Genomic DNA, 22,173 nt, shown 5'->3' with positions numbered 1-22,173 from the left:
TGCTGGGTACCCTTCAGAGGAATAGTCGGTACAGTTAGGCTGGGGCGTTTTCCATATTGAGGAGTTGATTTGGGATTCCTGCTTTCACTTACTGGGGGTGCACCTCATGTCTCCTTTTGAGCTTTCAACAAGTAGCTAGCTAGGCGGCATAGCCAACTCTTCTGCTTTCCAGTGTTTTGTAGAATGTGCAGAGGCACAGGAGAACGGGCTAATTGTTCAAACAGTACCTACAGCCTGATGATTAACTCCACAAAGGTGATATATACCTGGTAGTCTTCAGTGGCAATCCTGGCTGGCAAGCTGGTACTGTAAGCCTTGGCCATACTGCTCGTCTGATTGCTGTCTGCTCGCAGGTAGAGGAAGTGTCCTGTGAACAGAGACGTGAATCAGAAAAGACAAGATTATGTTTTGCTTTTTTTTATACTCTCTTGAAATAATTTAACATCATTGTGCTGAAGCACAGTGTAAGTAAGATGACAAGCATGGCTTGAGAGCAATTCTATTAGTGAGAATGTAATAAGCACTCTGGTAGATTTCAGCAGCACAAAAGTCAACATCCCAAACCCTTTCGTGGAACATGAGTGCATACATCTCAGACACCACTCAAGCATCTTCCCATACAGGGGCTCACACCAATATACAGTGAGCTCCTAATCAGCCCTAATTCTTACACCATCAATGACTCTTGCTGAGACAAACACTGGGCTGGAAGACCTTCTTTGCAGTCTTTGTTCCCAGGGACAGTATATACAAGCTCACAGGAGACAATCAGGACACTCATGTGGACACTCTTCTTTTTGACAGGGAATCATAGAATCGTTAAGGTTGGAAAAGACCCTTAAGATCATCGAGTCCAACCATTAACCTAGCACTGCCAAGGCCACCACTAAACCCTGTCCCTAAGCACCACGTCTACCCATCTTTTAAATACCTCCAGGGATGGGGACTCAACCACTTCCCTGGGCAGCCTGTTCCAATGCCTCACTACCCTTTCAGTGAAGAAGTTTTTCCTAATGTCCAACCTAAACCTCCCCTGGCGCAGCTTGAGGCCATTTCCTCTCGTCCTATCGCTTGTTACTAGGGAAAAGAGACTGACCCTCACCTCTCTACAACCTCCTTTCAGGTAGTTGTAGAGAGCAATAAGGTCTCCCCTCAGCCTCCTCTTCTCCAAAATAAACTGTGAGGCGAGACTTATCTGTTCTAACACTTCTGACTTTCCACCTGAACACGTGAGGGTCTGACCTCCCTCCTTCTTATTTACCAAGCTGACAGTTCTGGAAATTATTTGACTCTTTTTTTATTGTGGTATTCTATGGCACAGAATGTGTATGATCACTTGGTCTTGGAATATGCTTACATGTGATGCTCTTCCTAACCCACTAGCAGAGTCTAGCAAGGGTCTCCAAAAGATTTGTTTCTACAAGCTGCCTAGTTCTGTTGGGCAATTTTTACTTTGTGATGCAGCAGCTATCATGTTGCTGCTGAACTACTCTGCAAATGCATAGCTCATAAGATGTAGAAGGAGGGAAGAAGTATAGAGAGAGAAAAGAGAATTCATTATATAATTTTTTTAAGGTGAAGGAGAATCCTAGTCTCTGATAGTTTCATGTTAACTTTGTTGCAGAACTTGTTTCATATAAAGTTTCAAATCATGTTCAAAAGTTAATTTTAACTACATTTAAAGTTGTTACAGATAATATTGATGCTAAAGTTGATTGGGCAATGATACCAAAAATTTGAAACTAATTTAAAAAAACTAAGTCCAAGGCTATCGTGTATATACATACACACACACACACACACACACACACAGAGTTAGAGAGAACTATGAGGAACCTACCACCAGTGGCTTGCAAGGTAGACCCTACAAATGAGTCATCTTGAATCATTTCAGTAAAGCCCCGAATAGACCAAGGGGATGCTGCAGTTTCATTCAGTGTCCAGCCACATGGACCCTCTTCAAAAGAGCAATGTGAGCCCTCTGGGAGACTGTCTACAATGGAGAAGAAGAAAAAGCAGGAAAATAAGAGAAACTTGATTCTGGAAGAACACAAACAGCAGCAAAAGTCAAAACTCACTGTGGTTGTCTCAGCTACCCAAACTTATGCTACACAGTTTTTCAATGTCAAAATATTAATAGGTCTCATTTGTTTATTTCCAGAGTCACCATCACAAAGCCAACAGTTTGCTTCTGGAGATATTTAAGACTCTGTGGTTCTGTCCTGCTCTAGATACTGTGCAAAACTGCAGCTCCCACAATCTAAAGAATGGTAAATTACTGCCATATGTTTGTAAAGGCCTTGCTGTATATAAAATTGCAGGCATCACAAAGTTTTCTGTGTCCACTTAAAGGAAGGCCAATCAACAGATTCTTTTAGGTCTCTGCAACTGTACTTGCAACAAAGCTAAATGATGCTTCTTAGCACCACATGACTCCTGAGTCAGGGGATTTCTCTGTCATGATGTGCAAGATGAGCTCTGAACTGGGATCTTGGAGGGACAGATTTATGACCGTGTTGGTGGCTGGCACTAGAAAGATGATCAGCACCGTCCAATGAAGGGAGGTTCAGACCTTAGGTCCAGAAGGAATTTCTCACCCAGCTGTAGACATGTAAATAAGGTTTTGCCTTTCTGTGAAGTAGCAGCAACTATGAAAGGCAGGTCATTGAGCTCCTTACTGCAATATTTAAAAAACCAAACCAAACCAAACCAATCCATTTTATCCTATATAGGGTGAATTTTCAAAGAGAACCTTGGTATCCAATCAATGTAAACAGGCTAAATTAATTCAGGAGACAAAATACTGAATTAATCTAGAGATGGAATCAATTTAACTTATTTTTCATTCTAAATTATTTCTTCTAATGGGATGAAGGTTCCCACATAGTGCCATGCCACATACTCACCACACCTCACTCCTTCCTGTTCTTTGGCAGGGCAATCACTGATGAATTCACAGATTTGTAGGTGGCTGACACAGCCTCCATGAAGGCAGGGGAAGGTGGAGCCTTTGTCATATATAGAAAGATCTTGATTTTCTTTATCTAAATGAAAAAAGAGAAAGAAGCCCAGAGATGAGTTGGCAGAATGTGTATGACCCTTCACATGTATCAGCCTTCACGTGTAGGACCTCAAAAAGCGTCCCTTGGGTGATAAACGATACTCACCTCTGCTTTTTACCATGTAGGTTTCTATCCAGCATGAGTTTCCTGCAGATCCCCTCAGCTCTCATGGAGACCAAATTTATTGCGTCTTTCTCTCTCATGCACTGTCTTCTGCTGTGGTTGTGTTATCTTTAGATAATAACTTTTTTTTTTTTTTTTTTTTCTTAATTTAAACAAAAGACCTTGTAATTTCCTACCGTGGTGTGCTCCTCCGTCCTGCACACGTGACTGTGCACCTGCTAGGCAGCTGTGGCATGCTGCATGACACTCTGCTGCTGGAGGCAGAAATACCCACTTAGCTCCGGTCCTGACAGACACACTGATATGCCCTGTTGAGGCTTAACTAACACTTGTGCTGCTGACACATTTCTGTGCCAGTTCTGTGGCATCCAGCCCGTGAAGAGAGCTGCTTCCCCAGCAAGTTGGCTCACTGTGCAGGAACTTTACTCATGCATCCTAGCTAGTCTAGTCAGCTCTACTCCGGGAGCATTCGACTGACTGTACAGGTACCCAGCAACCAGGCTGAATGCAATTTTTAAGTCTGATATTTCCCAAAAGCTTGACTCCTAATGGACCCAGCCTGTCCTGTGGATGTATGTGCGCACGGGTCTGTTATGGACCTGCAGGTTTGTGTAAGTCTCTTCTGGGCCTGCTCCCCTTTAGTAGAGCTCTGCACAGAAGTTCCACTGGGATTGTTACAGCTCTGGAAAAAATGCAAACATTAGGGAACCAATTCCAGAAGCAAGAGAAAAGGACACCTCTGCAGCAATCCAGATACACAATCTGAAATAGTATTTCTTCATGGCACTGTGTTGTGCTGGGTACATGCATCAGCTTATTTAGGGACTGTTTGGGGGTGTTTAGCATATTGCTTCAGGCTGTATGCATCCCCTCAAAAGTTCATGACTGTCAAAAAAACCATTGCATTAAAAATATAACGTTTGTTACATTAAAAGATTAATAACTGCAATAAAATCAAATCTCTAATATGATCAAAACCCGTCTCATGATATATTGTGAAACAGCTCTGTGAAACCAGTATTCTCTTTTTACATTTGAAGCTTTTTACATTACATTCCAAGCTATCGCTACAATGTCTGCAAAATGGAGGCAATATATAATAATAATTATTATTATATAAATATATTATTATATATATTATTGTTATATAAATATTATATTAATGCATGAAAACCAGGAAGTGAAGATGATTATGTCTCCAACCTGCAGGCTGCCTGTGCCAATGCAATCTTGTACTTCCAAGAAGCCTAAATTATATTAGCAAGGTTCTGCACAGCTACTGAGGATCATTTGCATGACATTCACAACAGGACAGTAAGTGCCAGGTAAAATTGAGGATTTCTGAGCTGGGCACTCAGTACTTTGGAGAAAATAATTACATTCCAATTATTTTCATTTTAGACAGAAGTTCTCAGCCTGGCAGTAGCAAACAGACCCCATGGAGTGCAGTTCAACGTTTCTTTTCTTTATAGATTTGGAAGATAGAGCCCCAGTATGGAAAAGGCTTTGGTGACCCAGGGTGGTCTTTTGTTCTTGATTATTTAAGAAAGAAAAATATTAAATGCTAAAATAATCTAGGCAAAGACTTTTTTCCATCCCTGTTGCTGGATGCAGCATAAGCCCTGTTGTTTTCTCATAGAAAGATCAAGCAAAGCAAATCAGAAAAGTAGAGAGGATCACTTAAACCAGTTCTGTAATTCTGAGCTTCAACCCTGCCTTCAGAGCATGTCAGCATGTGTGCACACCCATAGAACATGCGCAAATGTGACCCTTGACAGGTAAGCACTGCCAGAAACCCCAGAGGAGACTCAGCTTTCGTTTATCTCCCATCTGACCGACACCCTGATCACACTCATCAATTTTGGTGAAGATGCTACTCTGTTTTCTGACTGCATTTGGTTATTCCAAACCTGACTGTAATGCAACATACCATGAAAGCAGTTCCTGAGTTGCAAGGAGCCCACTGCCAGTACTCCAACCTCTTGTGCTCCACAGTTTGAATACAGCAAGGTGATTTTAAAAGGTCTTTCTATTCGGCCAATCTGGGCCATCAGGTATTTCCATTTCATCCTGGAAGATAACAAAGAGCTATAAGACATACACACAGCACACTGGAATCCATGGAGTTTCTAGCATAAAGATTCTGCACTGTACCAAACAGAAGTAATAGTATTCACATGGGGAATAGATCGATGAATGTAAACTCCAACATAACAAACAGGTGTTAATATAAAACAAGTGTTCAGCCTACCCAGCTCATATTCAGTTATCTTTGCTGCAGATCCTATTGCTAATGATGGAAAGATCCAACCACTCCCAATGATTCTTCAGTTAAAATAGGGCTTAAATCATCACTAATTTTGGACACACCTCTCCCCCCCTCCCCACGTGCCTTCCACATATATTGCTGTGTTCTGTTTGCTCTTGCAATTACAGATCAACGATGCAGCTGCACAAGTCTCTGGATTTCCTCAAGCTAACACTGACATTGTATATTCTGGAAGTAAATGTCTGGCCCTGAATGCTTCTTGGTTGTGTCAAGTGTGAGAACCTTTTTCTGTGCGTTCTCTATCTAATCTCCCAGCTTAAGAAGCTAGAGTGCATCCACAAAGCAAGGGGAAGAAGAGAAGTGGTGTTCCAGAAAATGCAGATTGCTCTGGCAATTTACATTTCACCACAGCCATAGCCCCTAGACAGCAAAGGTTTCTCAACTGTGCAGCACTTGTGGCAGTTCAGAGAAAGACAGATGATCCATGAACTCTAAGTTTAAAGATGGTTATTAGGCATCAAAAGCTAGAGAGAGAGATACCAAATGGGAACTTTCAAAGTACCTCACTCACATCAGTCTGATGGAAGTCAGGGTATCCAGGTGTCATTAAAAAAATCCAGCAGGATTCTTAAAAATCTTTTTATTTTTATTGTTAAAAACTGTCCTTCTACCTCACGTTAACAAGACAAAAAATACAGTTAAAACTATATGTTATTATTTTGTAAAGGGGTTGTAGCAAGGATAGTGACAAAGGAATCCTTGCCCTAAGCTCTTTTCTGAAAAGAACACCAGACGGAGATAAATTTACCCATACCCTACTTGCTGCTGATGTTGCTGGACAAGTGACTCTAAGTCAGTGCCAGTGGGATGATAAGGAGGCCAGGCCAGTGTCAAGATGTGTTGCTCAGGCTCTGCTCCTAGTATTACTTTTTCATTTGGGAAATGCCTTCAGCTGCCATGAAGTGATCATCTAGCCCTTGTCTTGCACTGGAAACACATTAGAAGGCAACTCCTGGACAACAAACACATCTCTACTGGACACAATGTGAAAATCACAGACCACCTAATTTGCAACTTACAAAAAACCCAAAGCAACTTTAATTGTTTATCACCCTCTCCACTTTTGAGTTAGGTAACTAATCAGTAACAAGCATTCTTTCCTCCACAAACCAGCTGCATACCTTTTTTTGGTGAGAGTTTCTTACTATCCCTTCTATGGCATCCCCCCTGTCTTCCACTTTCACCATTATACACACACATAAATACCTACAGATACCCTAAACTCATCTGAAGTTGAGCTCCTCTTATCAAGATGACCCTACTTCTCTCGTTTCCTGTCCCATCATATCATATACAATAGTTCAATATAATTTAATTCAGCTTCAGAAGTCTCCAGCCCTGAACCACAACTCCACCATCTCTACTACCGAACAAGGGAGAACGACTGCTTTGCTTTTGTTTTGTATTACAGTGCAGCTTCAGGAATGTCCAACACTTATAAATATATCTTATAAATACACTTATAAATATGTCCCCCCTGCCACACTGTGGCACAACATCCAAGAGCATTCAGCACTGACCCAGAACTGAATCACTTCTGCTACATGACACAGCTTTGTTCATCACTCCATTGCATCCTGTTGGCCACAAAAATCAATGGGCCTTAATCAAATTGGTTCGATGAGCCACTGAAGGTAAGGACAGTCTTTAAATCTTTTGAATTTACCTATTAAGCATACTAGACTTTCCAAGCACTGAGACATAGTTCTAATACCTCCACCACGTTACAACCCACCTCTCAGCTGAGACATCACAGCATCACCAGTGTTATCACACGCCTGAGTGCAGGAACATGTAGCACACAGCCTCTGATTCACAACCAGTGTTACATTAGTGGTAGCAACTAAAGAGATTACTGCCCAACAGCTAAAAACGATGACTAGTTCAGCTGCTGCACCTTAATCCTACATGGTTTATGAGCCAGACACTTTGGAACTTGCCATTTATAGCCTGATATATTGAAACAAATGAAAACCACCGGTGATCTGAGTCAATAAACCAACCTCTGAAACGTCACAACTGAGAAAGACACACTGTCTGTTCTACCATCTCTGCCAGGAGAACTGTGGCATCTGGTAGAAGAGCAAGGTCACTATCTTAAACCACTACTTGTGTGAACTGGCAGCTCTTCTGAGCCAGAGCTCTAAAGTCCCATGAAACATTCTAGTTCTGCACTGAAATATTTCTAGTACTGAAATTTGACTCCATTTATAACACCACAAGAAAAGGTGGCAAGCATCCAGAGACCACAAAAATAACAAGTAGCTTTGCATAACCCAGAATACTTCTGTGTACGGAGTCTCATCATCGTTAGGGTATTCCCCTTCAGAGAAAGCCTCCACCCCAAGATCCAACTGCATCAAGATTTCTAATGCTGTAAATAATTACACCTTCTTTGCTTGGTCCCGCTATCCAAACAGGGGCTAGTCAGAGCCAATTTAATTTTCTTAATGGAATCAGGAACGAAGCCCATTGTCGATCTAGCAGAAGATGGATCATTGCAGCAGGCTTCCAGATAAGCCAAGCTTGGCAATACCTTTACTATTGATTTTATGTCAAACCAGATCTCAAGTAATGAGGTAACATTACTCTTCTAAATAGAGATGTTAAAATTAATCTGTATGTATGGAAGGGCTATCAGAGCCTGACATAATTTTGAGAAATTTGCATGGATAGAAAGTTTGGAGTTCCAAAAAATCTGATGCTTAAGGCAAGAGAATTCAAGATTCAGCCTGCAAACCTGTAATTTCAATTTTTCTGTTTATATTTTCAACTTTCCATTTTCATTAGCCTCTCAGTCTCCTCTGCTGAGCAAAAGTTTTCCTTCCCCTCCTTACCAATCCCTTCTATGCCATGCCTTTCTGTATCCAACAAAGGTAACTGACCATTAATTTTAAGAAAGACTATTTTAATATTAAGGACAACAATTTCTTCATTAAGGGTGAAAAATTCAATAAAGCTGAAAAGGAAAGCTGAAACCTTTTCTGAATGCTTCTAGGCTCAATCAGTGAACACACAAATGAGCAGCTTTACATTACTCTTCTACATACAGGAAGCTGTTATCTGCAAGTCTTCACAAACATCCAGTTCTAGCCATTGGACTTGAAAAGAAATAGAGGAGACAGGAGAACACATGCCTACCCCTCTTGCCTTCACCAAGCAGTTAGAGGGTCCTTATTTGACCCAGTGTATTTTTGGGTGCAATTTCAACAGAAGCATGATCTCCCAGATTAGTGTTCAAAAATCATAGTCTTATATAACAGCCGGACAGCCTCTCCTTTTCTAGCTGCATTTTTTAATCAAAATGGCTGTGCTCATTGTTGTCAGTACATATTAGGCATTTTCTGAGGACGTTTACCAGACAACTCCCTTTCAAAGGCTTATGTAGTTGAATTTTATGAAACCCAAATGACCATACGTGTTTCTAGATGTTCAGATCAGCTATATGGCAATGTTTCCATGTACAATAGTAGAAGTTAAATAACTTTTGTGGATAAAAACAACCACATAAGTAGAACAGAAGCGTCAAAGATGGTAAGTTTCTACAAGTGTCTCAGAAGCTGGCAGGGCATTTTAGCGCTTTTGGGAACTGTGTAGCTGATGGATCCTGAAGGAGGAAACACCATCAGGAGAAGATTTCTAGGTCCAGAAAGAGGACAGTTCACTGAAGTTGTCTGGTGCAGCTGGAATTCATGATGTAGTACAGCTTGATCCTGGAATTGAGGGGTGACAGAAGGGACTGAAGGAGGATTTTCTGGAGTGCCTGATTATCTGAGAAAGTGATATGTAGCCTTTTTTCTACATCTAAGTTTCTACTCTGATCTCAAGACAATCCCTTGGTAGTAATTGTCAATGGTTAAACTATGTACTACACATAGCCATCTATCTCAAGGTCATTTGCCCATTGTCCTCCTTGTTCTGCTCTAAATTGTGTGGCAGTGTTCGGTTAACAAACAAAAGCTTGTAGAACTCCCACCCCCTATGGAAATCCCCTGGAAAGCAGGAACGCTTCAGGATGCTCTCTCTTCTTAACAACCAATGTTGTTAAAATCTTAATCATGGAGTGAACATTCATTTCAGACTACCTGCCTAGTAAGAAGCAGCTCGATCACTGTGTTAGAAATAAATTTTGTCGTGCTTGCACGCTGAGATTTTTCTGGAATTGTGCAGAGATTTTAAAGAGTTTCCCTGTAAAGAGAGGGAAAAGGAAGGGTATTTGACCTGACCTGGTTCCTAACTCTGTTTTGTCTCTGTTCCTTCCCCTCCTTTCTATTTTTGATTTAAAACAGGACTCGGTCACTTTCCATCTTTAAAAACTTAATACTAAACTCTCTGAGCTTACCAGTGCTTCATTTCACTCACCAAGAAAAAGTAATACCAGTGTCTATGCCAATTTCCAGTAAAGCTAACTCCATTCTAATAAATCTAAATGCCATCACTTTTGGAGAGATTATTATCTTGATTTCATGTAGAATTATTCTGCAGTGCTCAAATAAGCTGTTAAACAACATCTATGACCCATTCCAGAGATGCTGCAGTTATTGTGATCAAAGCCTGGTCTGGCCAGCTAGGTATATCAAAAGGGTATTTTATGAGTTTATATAGAGGAATGGAGCAGTGACTGCAGTTGCAGAGGCTTGTCAAATACTCAAAACATCAAGGAGAGTTATAGGTAAAAAAAGGGCATTAGAAACTGATCCCAGAAAATGCAACAGATTCCTTGTGAAATTGGCAAGAAGAAGGGGAAGGAGTAGCCAGGAAGGAAGCAAGTAATAACTAAAACAGGAGAGAGAGAGAGGGAGAGGGATCTGAAAGAAAATTCATACCTTTTTTAAGTCAAACTCTGCTATCTTTGGCTGACCAGGAATCTTGGCTACAGATCTCCATGGCAGCCTGGGGAGTGCCAAAGAATTCAAAGAAAACAAGAACTAGGATCTATTGCTTAAGTTCTCCATGGGAGTCAGTCAGGTAATGGAAATAAAAAAGCTGTTTTGTGTCTGACCCAGGTTCTTACAAGGCAGATTGCAGCAAAGGTTTTCCTTTGCTTGTTTTTACAAGCACATGGAAAATGGCAAAATCAGATGACACGTGGACTTTTCTCCTTCTTTTCCTGTTGTGATTCATTCCCTTTGCCCATTCCTCCTCCCTACTGCATTCTGCTACACACAGGAATGAAGAAGTAAAACAATGGGAAGATCAAAGAGGAGAGAATACAGGACAAGATCCAGGGTTGCTGCACTTTTTTTTTTTGTCTTCACCTCTTCTCACCTCTAGCCTCTGTTTTTCTCCTCCCTGAACTCTACAAATGAAGCAAGAGAAGATGCTCCTGAACTCAGCAGACAGAAGGAGGAAATTACAAAAGAGGTAAAGTTAACCCTACCTCAAAATGAGAATTGTAACAATGATAGGACCCCTTGAATACTTAGAGATATCAGTCACGTTGCCAAGGCAGTCTTTGGACTGAGTGCATTTTACAGCCGTAGTCCTAGCATCAGTGAGTCAACCACTCTTGACCCTTCCAAATGTGAGGGAAGAAGAGTGAGTCCTAAGCAAGCATGTTCTTTGCAAAGGGGACACACAAAACCTGGGTCTGTTACAGACATCCTGTCAGGAAGCCGCACGCTTCAGTCCTGACAATTCTACCTTCGTTTTCTGCTGTAACAGCAGCAATGATCTCAAGAAGGGATAAGACACCAATAAACAGTGGCCTGGAGGGACTCCACCCTACCCTGCAATTCAAAGTCTAAACAGCTGCAAGTTGATTGTCTTACCCGGCATCCTCCTCATGGTCAGCTCTCAGAGAAATTATTATCTTTCTGTTCGTCTCCACATATCTGATTTCAACTGTGAACCTCTGGAGGAGAGGAACAGCATCCTGTGAATATATGGCCAGCTCCAGCAAGCAAGAGTCGGAGCTCCCAGGCAGGATGGGGCTATGCAGGCTGAACTCACATCTGTCTGCGAGCCTACTGGTGTTCAGGAGGAAAATGTCCCCTGTGAGAAAAAAAGAAAAAAAAAAAAAAAAAAAAAGAAGAGACACACAGTGTGGATGGGAGAGAGATAAGAGGAAAATTGATAAGGAGTTTGAAGAAAGGAACCATGAGAAGAAAAGGAGAGGACTATGCATAAACCCCCAAAATAACAGAAATTAGAGAAAGGAGAATAAAGTAAAAATGAGAGAAATAAATAAAGAAGTGATAGAAGGAATGAGAAGAAACCAAACACAGCAGAGTGAGGACATGTCCAACAAAACAAAAGCCAAAGACTTTGCAAGTCAGACAGCAGACGTGTGGAGCCAGCCCTGGCTTGTAAAGGATTGAGTTTCCTAAGAAAAATCCAGTCTCTGTAAGCGAAGGTAGCTTATCCTAAAACAAGGAAATCAAAAGGAGTATATAAAGGGGCTGGCTGTGTACAGGGCACATACATACACAACTCAGGCAGTACACATACATTATATCGTTCTTAGTGACTTTTGGGCACGGACAGCGCACTTGCGAGTTGTGCATCAGAACCAGCATACACCAGTATTTTTAGTGACATGTGCCTGAGGCCTCAGCCTGCTGGCTCCTGTGGCTGCCACCCACAGCTGCTACCAGTGCTGGGAGAAAGCAGATGTCCATTCAAGGGGAACTGTAACTCTGCCTACCTTCAACATCTCCACGGGAGGAACTGTTTTCCAGAAGCAGCTGCTGCCTCTCCTGAGATACCAGGACACCAACTGAAGATAACACCCAGTCCGGTTTTCCAAAATTGTCTGTAGACGTCACCCATGAACAGCTTGAGCCGATGATACAAGCGATTTCTGTTATGAGAAACCAAAGGTTTCATTGAGGCCTTCCCCAGTTCCCGGGGCAGGGGTGATGGGGGCACATGAATGAACAGATCTACAGTGTATGGGGACTATCTCTCCCAAGAAATAGAAGAGTTGAAGGGAAAAAAGAAAGTTTGTCTTGTGCAATAACAACAGAGTCTCTTCCAGGGTGGGCGCAGGAACATGCTAGAAAGAAAAACAACCCTGCAAATTCTTGGCAGGTGTAAATCAGCATCCTCCCACTGGTATCAACAGCGAATTTACAGCAGTGGAAGGTCTAGGCCACATGTACATAAAATCCTGAATGAGAATAATACCTAGTGCAGCAAGGATATTGAAACTGTACAGATTTAGCATTTTGGCACAGAAGAACAAATGAAACTCTAAGGTCAACCTTCTCTCAGCAATAGAAAGAGCTTGACAGGGTCTCAAGCAAAATAACTGAGCAATGCAAGCTTTACGTAGTTTTTATTATTATTTTTAAACAGTTTTGTTTTCTTCCAGCAGGATGGAAAAGAACACCCTCTTAACAAACTCCAGAGTCCATTTGCAGCACTGAGAACACTAGATCATCCTGGCCAGAATTTTTCATAATCAGCATATTATAAACCAGACAAGAAGTAATTCACTGTTCTCTCATCAATCTAATATAAACTCCCTGAAGAGATGTTAGCTGCACAAAGCTCTCCCACACAGAGTGGGGCTGAATAGATACAGTAAGCTGATATTAACTTGCATGATATTTATTTTCAGTAGTAATAATAATATTACAGTAATAACTGGAGGACCCCCAGGCCATATGAGAAATAATAGGAGACTAAACATTCGTATTTGGGCTCCTGACGTTCAGAGGGTATTCAGGCCTTGCAAACATGGATGACATAATGATATCCCTTTGGTAGCTCTATTTCTGGGGATGAGAAAAGACAGGTATAAAGAACTGAATTAAGATCAGGGATATAAGAAGGATAGGTGGTTGCACAGGCAACACAGGTGGGGCAGAAATAAAAACATAAGAACCTGCAGAAGATTGGCTATACCTTAACTAAACTTTCAGAAAAAGAAGAAATGGAAGCATCTTTTGACTGCAACAGCTAAAGTAGACAAGTTTTCCTAATTTTTAAAGTTAATTGTAACTACATTTTTATAAAACAGCACCCAGTGTGCAGGTGTAAGAGAAACGCAGATGTTACAGAGCTGCACGTCACTGTGACTTGCAACAGGCTGCGAACTCCCACCTGAACACACATCCTGCCCAGCCCTGTCCGGCCTGCTTGCCACTGGAAGTTACTGCCTCTCTCAACCTACCAGCTGGGCCAACCACCTGAAGAGCTTCTCAGCCCACCTCATCAAATCCATACAGTTTAGCAAAGGTCTATTGCACTGTTCAGCCCAGAAATTTTAAACAGAAGCCACAAGCAGGTGAACTGTCAAATTATGCATGTGCATATGCAATGCCACCTTCCAGCAGGGCACAGGAAGGAGGACACCAGCCACTCTCCTGGCTCTGCTGGATCTAGGGAAAGATGCCTGTGCACAGCTTCAGGCTATGGTTTGACGATCCAGTAAAACAGCTTTAGGGATCTCAATAGCTCAGAAACTCCATGGCTGTGTGAGACAAAGCAGAGTCCCGATCCAGGCCTGCTGTGCTGTTTCAAATTTATTGAAGTTTGACAGGTTAACTCAGTACCCACAGACTTATTGTCAGTAGTAGTAATATTTTTATCAGGTAAAAATCTAGTTGATCATAAAACCCAGAAAACAATTTCTCTCACAACAGCATGACAGTGCAAGAGAGCAAGGTGAGACCTCGGGAAAGGAAAAATTCCTTTTCTTTTTTAAATAGAGGATTACTTGAAACTAATATTTATGACAAAATCATTTCATTAAATCTTACCAATACCCCTGCTTGCAGTTGCAAGGACTGTACCAATGCAGACTTAATCCTTAGAACGTGCCTCCCATAATAAAGCAGTTTGCAGCTCAGATAAGTGAACAAAACGTTCTCCTTCAAAAGCACTGAACTCCCATACTGTCCAGGCCATATAAAGCATATCTGCCACAGCCTGAGACCTGAGAAGATCTGAATGCCTGGAAGAAGAATCTGAAAGAGATCAGAGTTGTTGTTGACATCTGGTAAAAAAAGGCCTCTCAGCTTTCTGGCAACAGGTCATGGGCATTGCATTGTGATGGAAAGATCAATCAACAAGAAGCTGTTGCTTAGCATAAATCGAAGAGATAAAGAACTGGGTACACTCACAGTATAAAAGAACACTGAAATCTCCAAACTCTGAGGCTACTGTGTACCACCTTACAGATGCTTCATATCCAGCTTTGCTTAGCATCTATGAATCTGGAGAACTTCAAATGTAGGTCCCCAGAAAGGCAAAATGTGACAGAAATGAAAAGGAAAAAAGTAAAATATATAGAGAAATGTATCTATATTACTACAATCAGCAAAGGACATATTTTACGGTGTTGCAAAAGTTCTCTGAAGAAGCTTAGATTGAAGAAAGCTCATGGACAGTCACAGGACATGTCAGAAAAGAGGTTCATACTTTAAAGAATTAGATACCATCTGCAAGATGTTACTATAAGGAACTCCTCTCTGGCAAGTCTAAGTTACCTTGCTACCTCCTGTGAGGAATGTATGTGACTTTTCTAGCATGCCCAGGCCTTTATGGTTTAGCATCTTCATTAATGACCTGGACTGAAGGGGCAGAGTGCACCCTCAGCAAGTTCACAGAGGTACAAAACAGGGAGGAGCAGCTGACACACCAGATGGCTGTGCTGCCATTCAAAGAGGCCTGGAGATCGGTCCGATAGGGACCTCTTGAAGTTCAACAGAAGGAAATGCCAAGTCCTGCACCTGGGGAGGAACAACCCCTGGCACCAGTACATGGTGGGGGCTGACTGGCTGCAAAGTAGCTCTGAAGAGGACTTTGGGGTCCTGGTGGGCAACAAGCTGTCCATGAGCCAGCAATGCACCCTTGTGACAAAGAAGGCCAACAGCCTCCTGGGCTGCATTAGGAAAAGCATTGCCAGCAGATCGAGAGAAGTCATCCTTCCTCTCAGCACTGGTGAGACCACATCTGGAGTACCATGCCCAGTGCTGGGCTCTCCTACACAAGAAAGATACAGACTGACTGGAACAAGTCCAGCATAGGTCCACAAAGATGACTGAGGGACTGGAGCATCTTTCATAAGAGGAGAGGCTGACAGAGCTGGGACTGTTCAGGCTGTAGAAGAGAAGGCTCAAGGGGATTTTATCAATGTGTACAAACACTTGATGGGAGGGAATGAAGAGGAAGCCAGACACTTCTCAGTAGCATCCACTGACAGAACAAGAGGCAATGGGCACAAATTAAAAAAAAAAACAGGAAATTTAGTCTGAACACAAGAAAACACTTTTTTACTGGAAGAGTGGTCAAACACTGGAACAGGTTGCCCAGAAAGTTGTGCAGTTTCCCTTTGGGGAGATATTCAAAAGCCATCTGGACATGGTCATGGGCAACTGGCTCTAGCTGACTCTACTTGAGCTGAAGGGGTGGGACTAGATGATCTCAAGAGGTCCCTTCCAACCTCAACCATTCTGTGATTATTTCACTAAATGAAAAGGCTTTCCACACCACTGATAGCAACTGGTTCATTTCTCTTAGGCATTTATACAGTATAGTGTTTGCTACATCTATCCTGGCACCACAGTAAGACCAAATTCATCCTACCTATCTCACAAGCATTTTGTCCATCTCACTGGGCTTTTACAACACCTAGAAGAAGAAAAGTCCAGTTGAAAAAAAACTGCATTCGGTATTAAGAAAGGTAGTTTGTTCTAAAGTTTCTGGAAAGCAGCTCCACTAATTGGCTTTTATTTCAAGAACTCCCAAACCCAAATATGGTGGATTACACTGTGCTGATGGACAAGATTATTTTTTTAATTTTTTTCTTTTTTTCTTTTCTTTTTTTTTTTTTCTGTGTTTTGTTTTTAGTTTGGTTTTTTTTTTTTTTTTTAAATAAGGAAGTAAAGGATTCCCTTAAGGTTACACTGGCCTTTTTGAGTCACTGCTCCATTTCCAGCCAGAAAGCCAGTGGCACAGCTTTCTGATAAAGAGTCCTTGTGACTGCCAGCATCTATCTTGTACCTAGATTCTGAAAGTAGAAATAAGGAGGATGTAAGGAAGAGGACTTGTAGTACCTGGTGTAGAAGGCTGATGCAATGACACCATCCTGTTTTTCACAAGGGAGAGCTTCTGAGGTGGATTTGGTGAAGAAGAGTTTTCTTCATGTGATCCAGAACAGGAGACAACAACTATAACAAAACAAAAAGAACAGGGGAAGAGTTTGGTGTTTCTATACAAAACTATGCTCCCATATTGTTAAACATGAACATATATTCAACAAAACCCTGTTATATTACACTCACCCTCATTACAGTGTACTGGTGTGGTACTGTCCTGATGATGTTTTGAAATAGCCCTACCACTTCCCAGAAACAAAATTACAACAAAATACTTTACTTACTAATGTGTTCTTTACTATTCTTTATCCACTCCCATTTTTACCAGTATATAACCTCTAAGGGGACACTGTATATTCCAGTAGTGCCCATATTGCAATAACAGTACATCTAGCTGCCTGCCAACAACTACACTTCTAAAGCATTCATGTTGGATGGGTCTTTGAGCAACCTGTTCTAGTGAAATATGTCCCTGCCCACAGCAGGGGGATTGGACTAGATGATCTTTAAAGGTCCCTTCTGACCCAAACCATTCTATGATTAGAAGAAAAGTTCAACTGTATAATGTATGTTAGCTATGGAATACATGACATGGATTTATCAGCAATCTTTTGGGAGAACCTGCATAAGTGCTATCATCTTCACCACACAAGAATAACAGCCCATCTGAAACTAACACTAATGAAACCTTTGCATCATTGCACATACTCAGAGAACAGATTTCTTTCTTACTGCCAGGCACAAAGCATGGATTTTCAAAGGAATCAGGTAACTTTCTTGTATTTGATATCTAGTAACACATACTCTCTCCAATACCCTCCTTATTAATCCACCTGCACTGCTCTATCTCAGGGATCTCTTTATCATATATCTATGAAAAACCTTAATTGGTAACTGTGACATTTGATCATAATTATGACACCAATACGTACACATTTGTGCATTTTTATTCAGATAAAATCTTAAGAGTCCTGATGTAAAGTTTGGTTGTGCTGGAAAAAAAAGTCCAAAATCTCAGAGGATATAAAAGGCCATAGAAATTATTTTCTGCTTCACTAATGAGCATATTGAATCCAGCATGCTAAGATTAGCTGGTTTAAATGGAGGTCTTCTTCTGGATCAAAGTTTTGTTATTCAAAGTAAAACAACTTTACCAAAATTATTATTCATTGTAGTAGTTCTGACAATTAAATATTCAGTACCTTCTGACTTGTCTTTGGAACAACTCATACCAACAATGGCTTTTTTATTTATTTAATCTGTGCATGTGAAAATACACAAGTCCCAAACTAAGCATGCAGCAATCTTTATTTAAGATTGTCCCTAGTCTTTTCTTTGAATCATAAACAAGTTAACCAGAACAAACATATTTGTTTTCAAAAGGTGTTCAAAGACAGAGAGATGCAAAATTAATTGCTTTCAAACCTCAGCCATGTGGGTTATGAATTCAGCAATGTAAAAATGTGAAATCATGTCTGAGGAGACAGGAATCCTATTCATGTGAATTGCAGTTGAGACAAAGATGTATATACATGCCACTGATAACAGCTAAGATATTCTCAACAGAACTAATATGAACAGTAATATTACGAAGACATACAGAAGGATCTAGAAAAAGAAAAACAAAAAAAATCCCAAACCCAAAACATATGATCAACTTTTTCAAACTTACCACAGCTTTTAGGTTTTCAGCAGTATCTGGTCTGATTTTAAACTGCTAAAATAATTTTCGTTTTAATATATATGATGATGTGCATCACAGTGAGTAAAATGCTGTGAAATGTTTCATAGCGTGAGAATGCTGTATCCTTCCATCTTTTATTCTAGTACTGAAGACAGCCATCAGTCTTCATGGGGTTCCAAGGAAAGGATAACTTTATAACAGAACAGCATCCTGCTGCAGCAGACACATGCTGTACTGATGACAAACCTGTGGTCTCCACAGACCAATTGCCAAACACTACATTTTTTCCTGCCTCTGTTTTCCAATATGTAGGGACATTAATGTTTGAAAAGCCAATTCTGCACTGTATATAAGACACGGACACTGGCCTGCTAAGTAAGATATCTTCGATAATGGGATGAAATCTTCAAAAAGAATGTGAATTCTTGTTTGGCCAGCCTTATGAAAGGCTTGTCTTTCTTAGCTTGCCTTATGAATAACAATGGGGGAATCTCTTCATAAAACTGTCCAGAAAATCCATGCCAAAAATCAATCACATATTGCAAACAAATCTATTTCACCATATTAAAAGAAATTTTGCTGTGGAAAGAGAAGATCTTTTGACAACTTGAGTCTGCTCCTCCCAACTTATGTTCTATGTCTGTTGAGATGTTGTGCAGTTCTATATCTCCCAATCTTTGTTAAGCACTGCTGTAGCTTCAGTATTTACTTCCCTCAGGGCTTTCTGTAAAGTCTGTTCCACCCACTCATCTCCTCATATGCTCCAAGCTGCTCGTGTATCTTGGAAATAGCCTGAATATCCTGGACCCACAAAACACAGTACAGTTACGGCAGAAGTTCTGCTAGAGACATTCCTCCTGATAAAACTAAAACTTAATCAAAATACTTGACTTGCACTCGCACCCCAATCAATTACATAAACACCTTTGGGATTTTCCTCTTCTTTCTCATTAGCAGACACAAGTTCCAGTGGCAGACTACCATGAACAGAGGCCTAAGCTACTTGAAACATGAATTTACTCCTTTAGTGTGAAAAAAATATCCATTGCCATTGGTGATGGCTGAGACAAACAGGGTACAAAAGTTTTTTGTACCATTAAGATAAGCGTCTAAAGAAGTTTGCTGGTCTGGTATTAAGATATATTAAAACTTAACTACTGCTTTGTCACAAAGAGCACTGCATAAAACTTGATCTGCTAATTACACTATCCACTGTGCAGACTGTCAGCAACATCCTATTCAATTTTGGCAAAAAGCCAAGAGGGTTCATTCAAATGCCTGGTAACAACCCTACGCCCCTACCCTGGGAAGATGCCACTTACTGAATTGGGCATATGAGAAGAAGGAACAGCAGTCATTACAGCTGAGTTCACTGAGACAAGATATACTTGGACAGAAGATCCTAGACCCAGTGACAGTCAAGGAATTTGTTCATAGGTTCATAGAATATGCCCCCACTCATTTATTTCCTCATAGCAAAGAATTTCAGGCTATGACTCAGCAGGACTCACAGTATGATGAATCCATGCATGAGAGCTAGATAGTGATTTTGTAACACTCCAGTCCAGCCTACACACTTACTTTACGTCTCAATTATTTTTCTTTCTCACTCATTCAACCCCTCTGATTGAACTGAAAATCTAGTGCACACAGTCACTAACAGAAACCCTTCTTCGCTTTCCTTTGAAACTGGGAATTCCAGACATGTTTCCAATAACCCCACATCATATCCTCTCATACATGCTTGCATGTAATTCTTCTATGACATGAACTTCAGCATTAAACAAATAATAAAGACTATCTCTTATCAACTACATGATTTCTCTGTCTTGATCAGCAGAAGGTAATAATTTAAGCAAAAAAAAAAAAAAAGATGGAGAGAAAGGAGATCCATGATTTTAAGATAAGTCTGCCATTAAGGAACATAAAATGATCACGAGGAAACAGTAAATGTAACAATATTCAACTGTCACAGCAAAAACATGGTATCTTTTAAGAGCACAGCACAAATTCATCGCTTTTTCTGTAATAGAACACAGTAAAATCAGAAGCCTCCAGCACTCAGAAGGTAATTCCATTTCTTTCACTATCTTACAGAAAAAAGCATTCAGACACCTGCAGGGCTGAAATTTTTCCTGAATCCTGATGTTACTTTGCAGAAGAGGAGAAAATTACAGACAATACTTATAGAACTCATGATGGGAAATCAATTCCAGGTCAGACAAGCCATCTTCCTCCCAAAATAGGAATTTCCTTTAGAGCATTTTCTAGTGTTTTTCCCCATCTAATATCCAATTAAGAACTCAGTATTTCTCACTGCTTCTCTGAGAAGATAAACTAACATACAGACTAATAGATCTGACTGTCAAGAAGTCAGACTAGACAAAAAGAAGACTCTTTGTCTACTACCTATCCTAGTATTTTTCAATTACTCTTAAACCTTCCACTTTCAGCTCCATAAATAATCTCTCTTCTTCATGAGTATTTACAGCTTTAAGTTATTAACCTTTCACCTTGAAAATGTCACTGTGATCTCCTGCTGCTTGCTATTAAACTCTTTCATTCTTTGCTCATTAGTTGGTTGGTCCCCATGTCCCTTGTTTAGTCCATCACTCTTTTTGTACTCTGTTCAGATAGATTGCAGGTAATGGTCAAAAAGGGGAGCAAAAGGACAAAATGCAGTTTTGCCAAAGCTTGTTATATAAGGTGATACTTTAGGATCTTCTTAGAGCCCTCTCCAGTTTTTCAGGGTACTTGCTGAAAGGCAGACATCAGCTCACACTAATGCCATGCTATGCAGAATGGCCATTCTGCTCCCTCCTGAGATTTCCCTGTTTATCCATGCAACAATCTCATCAGTCATTTTGGCCAAAGTAAATCCTTAGTTGATCATCCGCCATGACATCAAGTCTCTCTCTGGCATATTTCCTTCCATAACAGGTATTCCCACCCTCCATATCTGTATTATTTCCCTTTGAGGTACCTGGTTTTATTGCATTGGTGAGTTGGACTCTGCTATATTTTTTCCTATCTTAATCTTTATGTTATCAGCAGATCATTAGTACAGTTTTTATGTTATCTTCTGACTTACTGCTAAAACTGTTAAATAGCACATAGCCCAGAACTTACCCTTACAGGAAACTTACACGCAGAGTTAATCGACAACAATTCCTCTTTATACTTTTATTTTAAACCTACACGTGACATACTGATTTGTACCAGCCCAAGCACACACTAAAGTACATATCAAGAGTTACCAATATAAGTACGTGACTGAAGTTGGAATGTCCTACATCCACACTATGACTTTTGTCAAACTTGTAAATTAATTTAAAAAAATGACACTACAACAAGAAGTCTTTTCAAATAAGCCCTTTAGAATGACATGTAATTATAAACCCTTTTCTAGTTCTTTGATCCTATATCAAGGACCCTGATATTTTTACTCAGACTGGTGTTAAGGCAGCAATCTTCGTATTACCAAGTAGTCTTATTCACATGAGTAGAGAGTATGTCAGCACGTGTAATTAAATACAGCCATCCCGCATATGCCATTTACACTTTTTAAATACTAATGCAACACTAACTTTCTTCCAGTTCTCCAGAATTTCTTCAGTATCCCAACACTTACTGAAAAATTCAACATAGATGTCTTTTAAAGCTCCTTAGCTATTTTTTTCAAAATTCTTGAACACAAGCAGTCTTGACCAGTTATTTTACAAACTAGGCATTTTAATAACTGCTTTTTCACAACATCATTGTGTTGTTATGAAAACTATTGCATTATTTCTACGTGACAGTGAAGCATCAATTGTTGGGTTTTTTTCCTAGAAGGGAAATATTTACTGAACTCTTTTTCTTTTTGTCTCTATTATTGACAGACTTATCACACACATCTATGACAGATTCATATCACTGCTAAGATGT

The 22,173-nt window shown here is 40.4% G+C and overlaps 1 protein-coding gene across 1 annotated transcript in view; it reads right to left on the bottom strand.

The window, feature by feature from the left end:
* The window catches only part of LTK (leukocyte receptor tyrosine kinase), a gene marked incomplete at its 5' end in the record, with an annotated part of 91,029 nt that overhangs the window by 32,061 nt on the left and 36,795 nt on the right, over positions 1-22,173 (bottom strand). Inside the window, 7 exons of the mRNA XM_082318882.1 lie at positions 267-367; positions 1,841-1,993; positions 2,907-3,044; positions 5,116-5,255; positions 11,286-11,508; positions 12,161-12,316; positions 16,521-16,634. Of these exons, the coding sequence (XP_082175008.1) occupies positions 267-367; positions 1,841-1,993; positions 2,907-3,044; positions 5,116-5,255; positions 11,286-11,508; positions 12,161-12,316; positions 16,521-16,634 (1,025 nt within the window). The remainder of the gene's footprint in view (positions 1-266; positions 368-1,840; positions 1,994-2,906; positions 3,045-5,115; positions 5,256-11,285; positions 11,509-12,160; positions 12,317-16,520; positions 16,635-22,173) is intronic.

Source organism: Platalea leucorodia, assembly GCF_965183815.1.
Source record: "Platalea leucorodia genome assembly, chromosome: 7".
Classification (NCBI taxonomy): domain Eukaryota; kingdom Metazoa; phylum Chordata; class Aves; order Pelecaniformes; family Threskiornithidae; genus Platalea; species Platalea leucorodia.
Note: the sequence above shows the minus strand (reverse complement) of the source record. Positions and strands in the feature narration are given on the sequence as shown.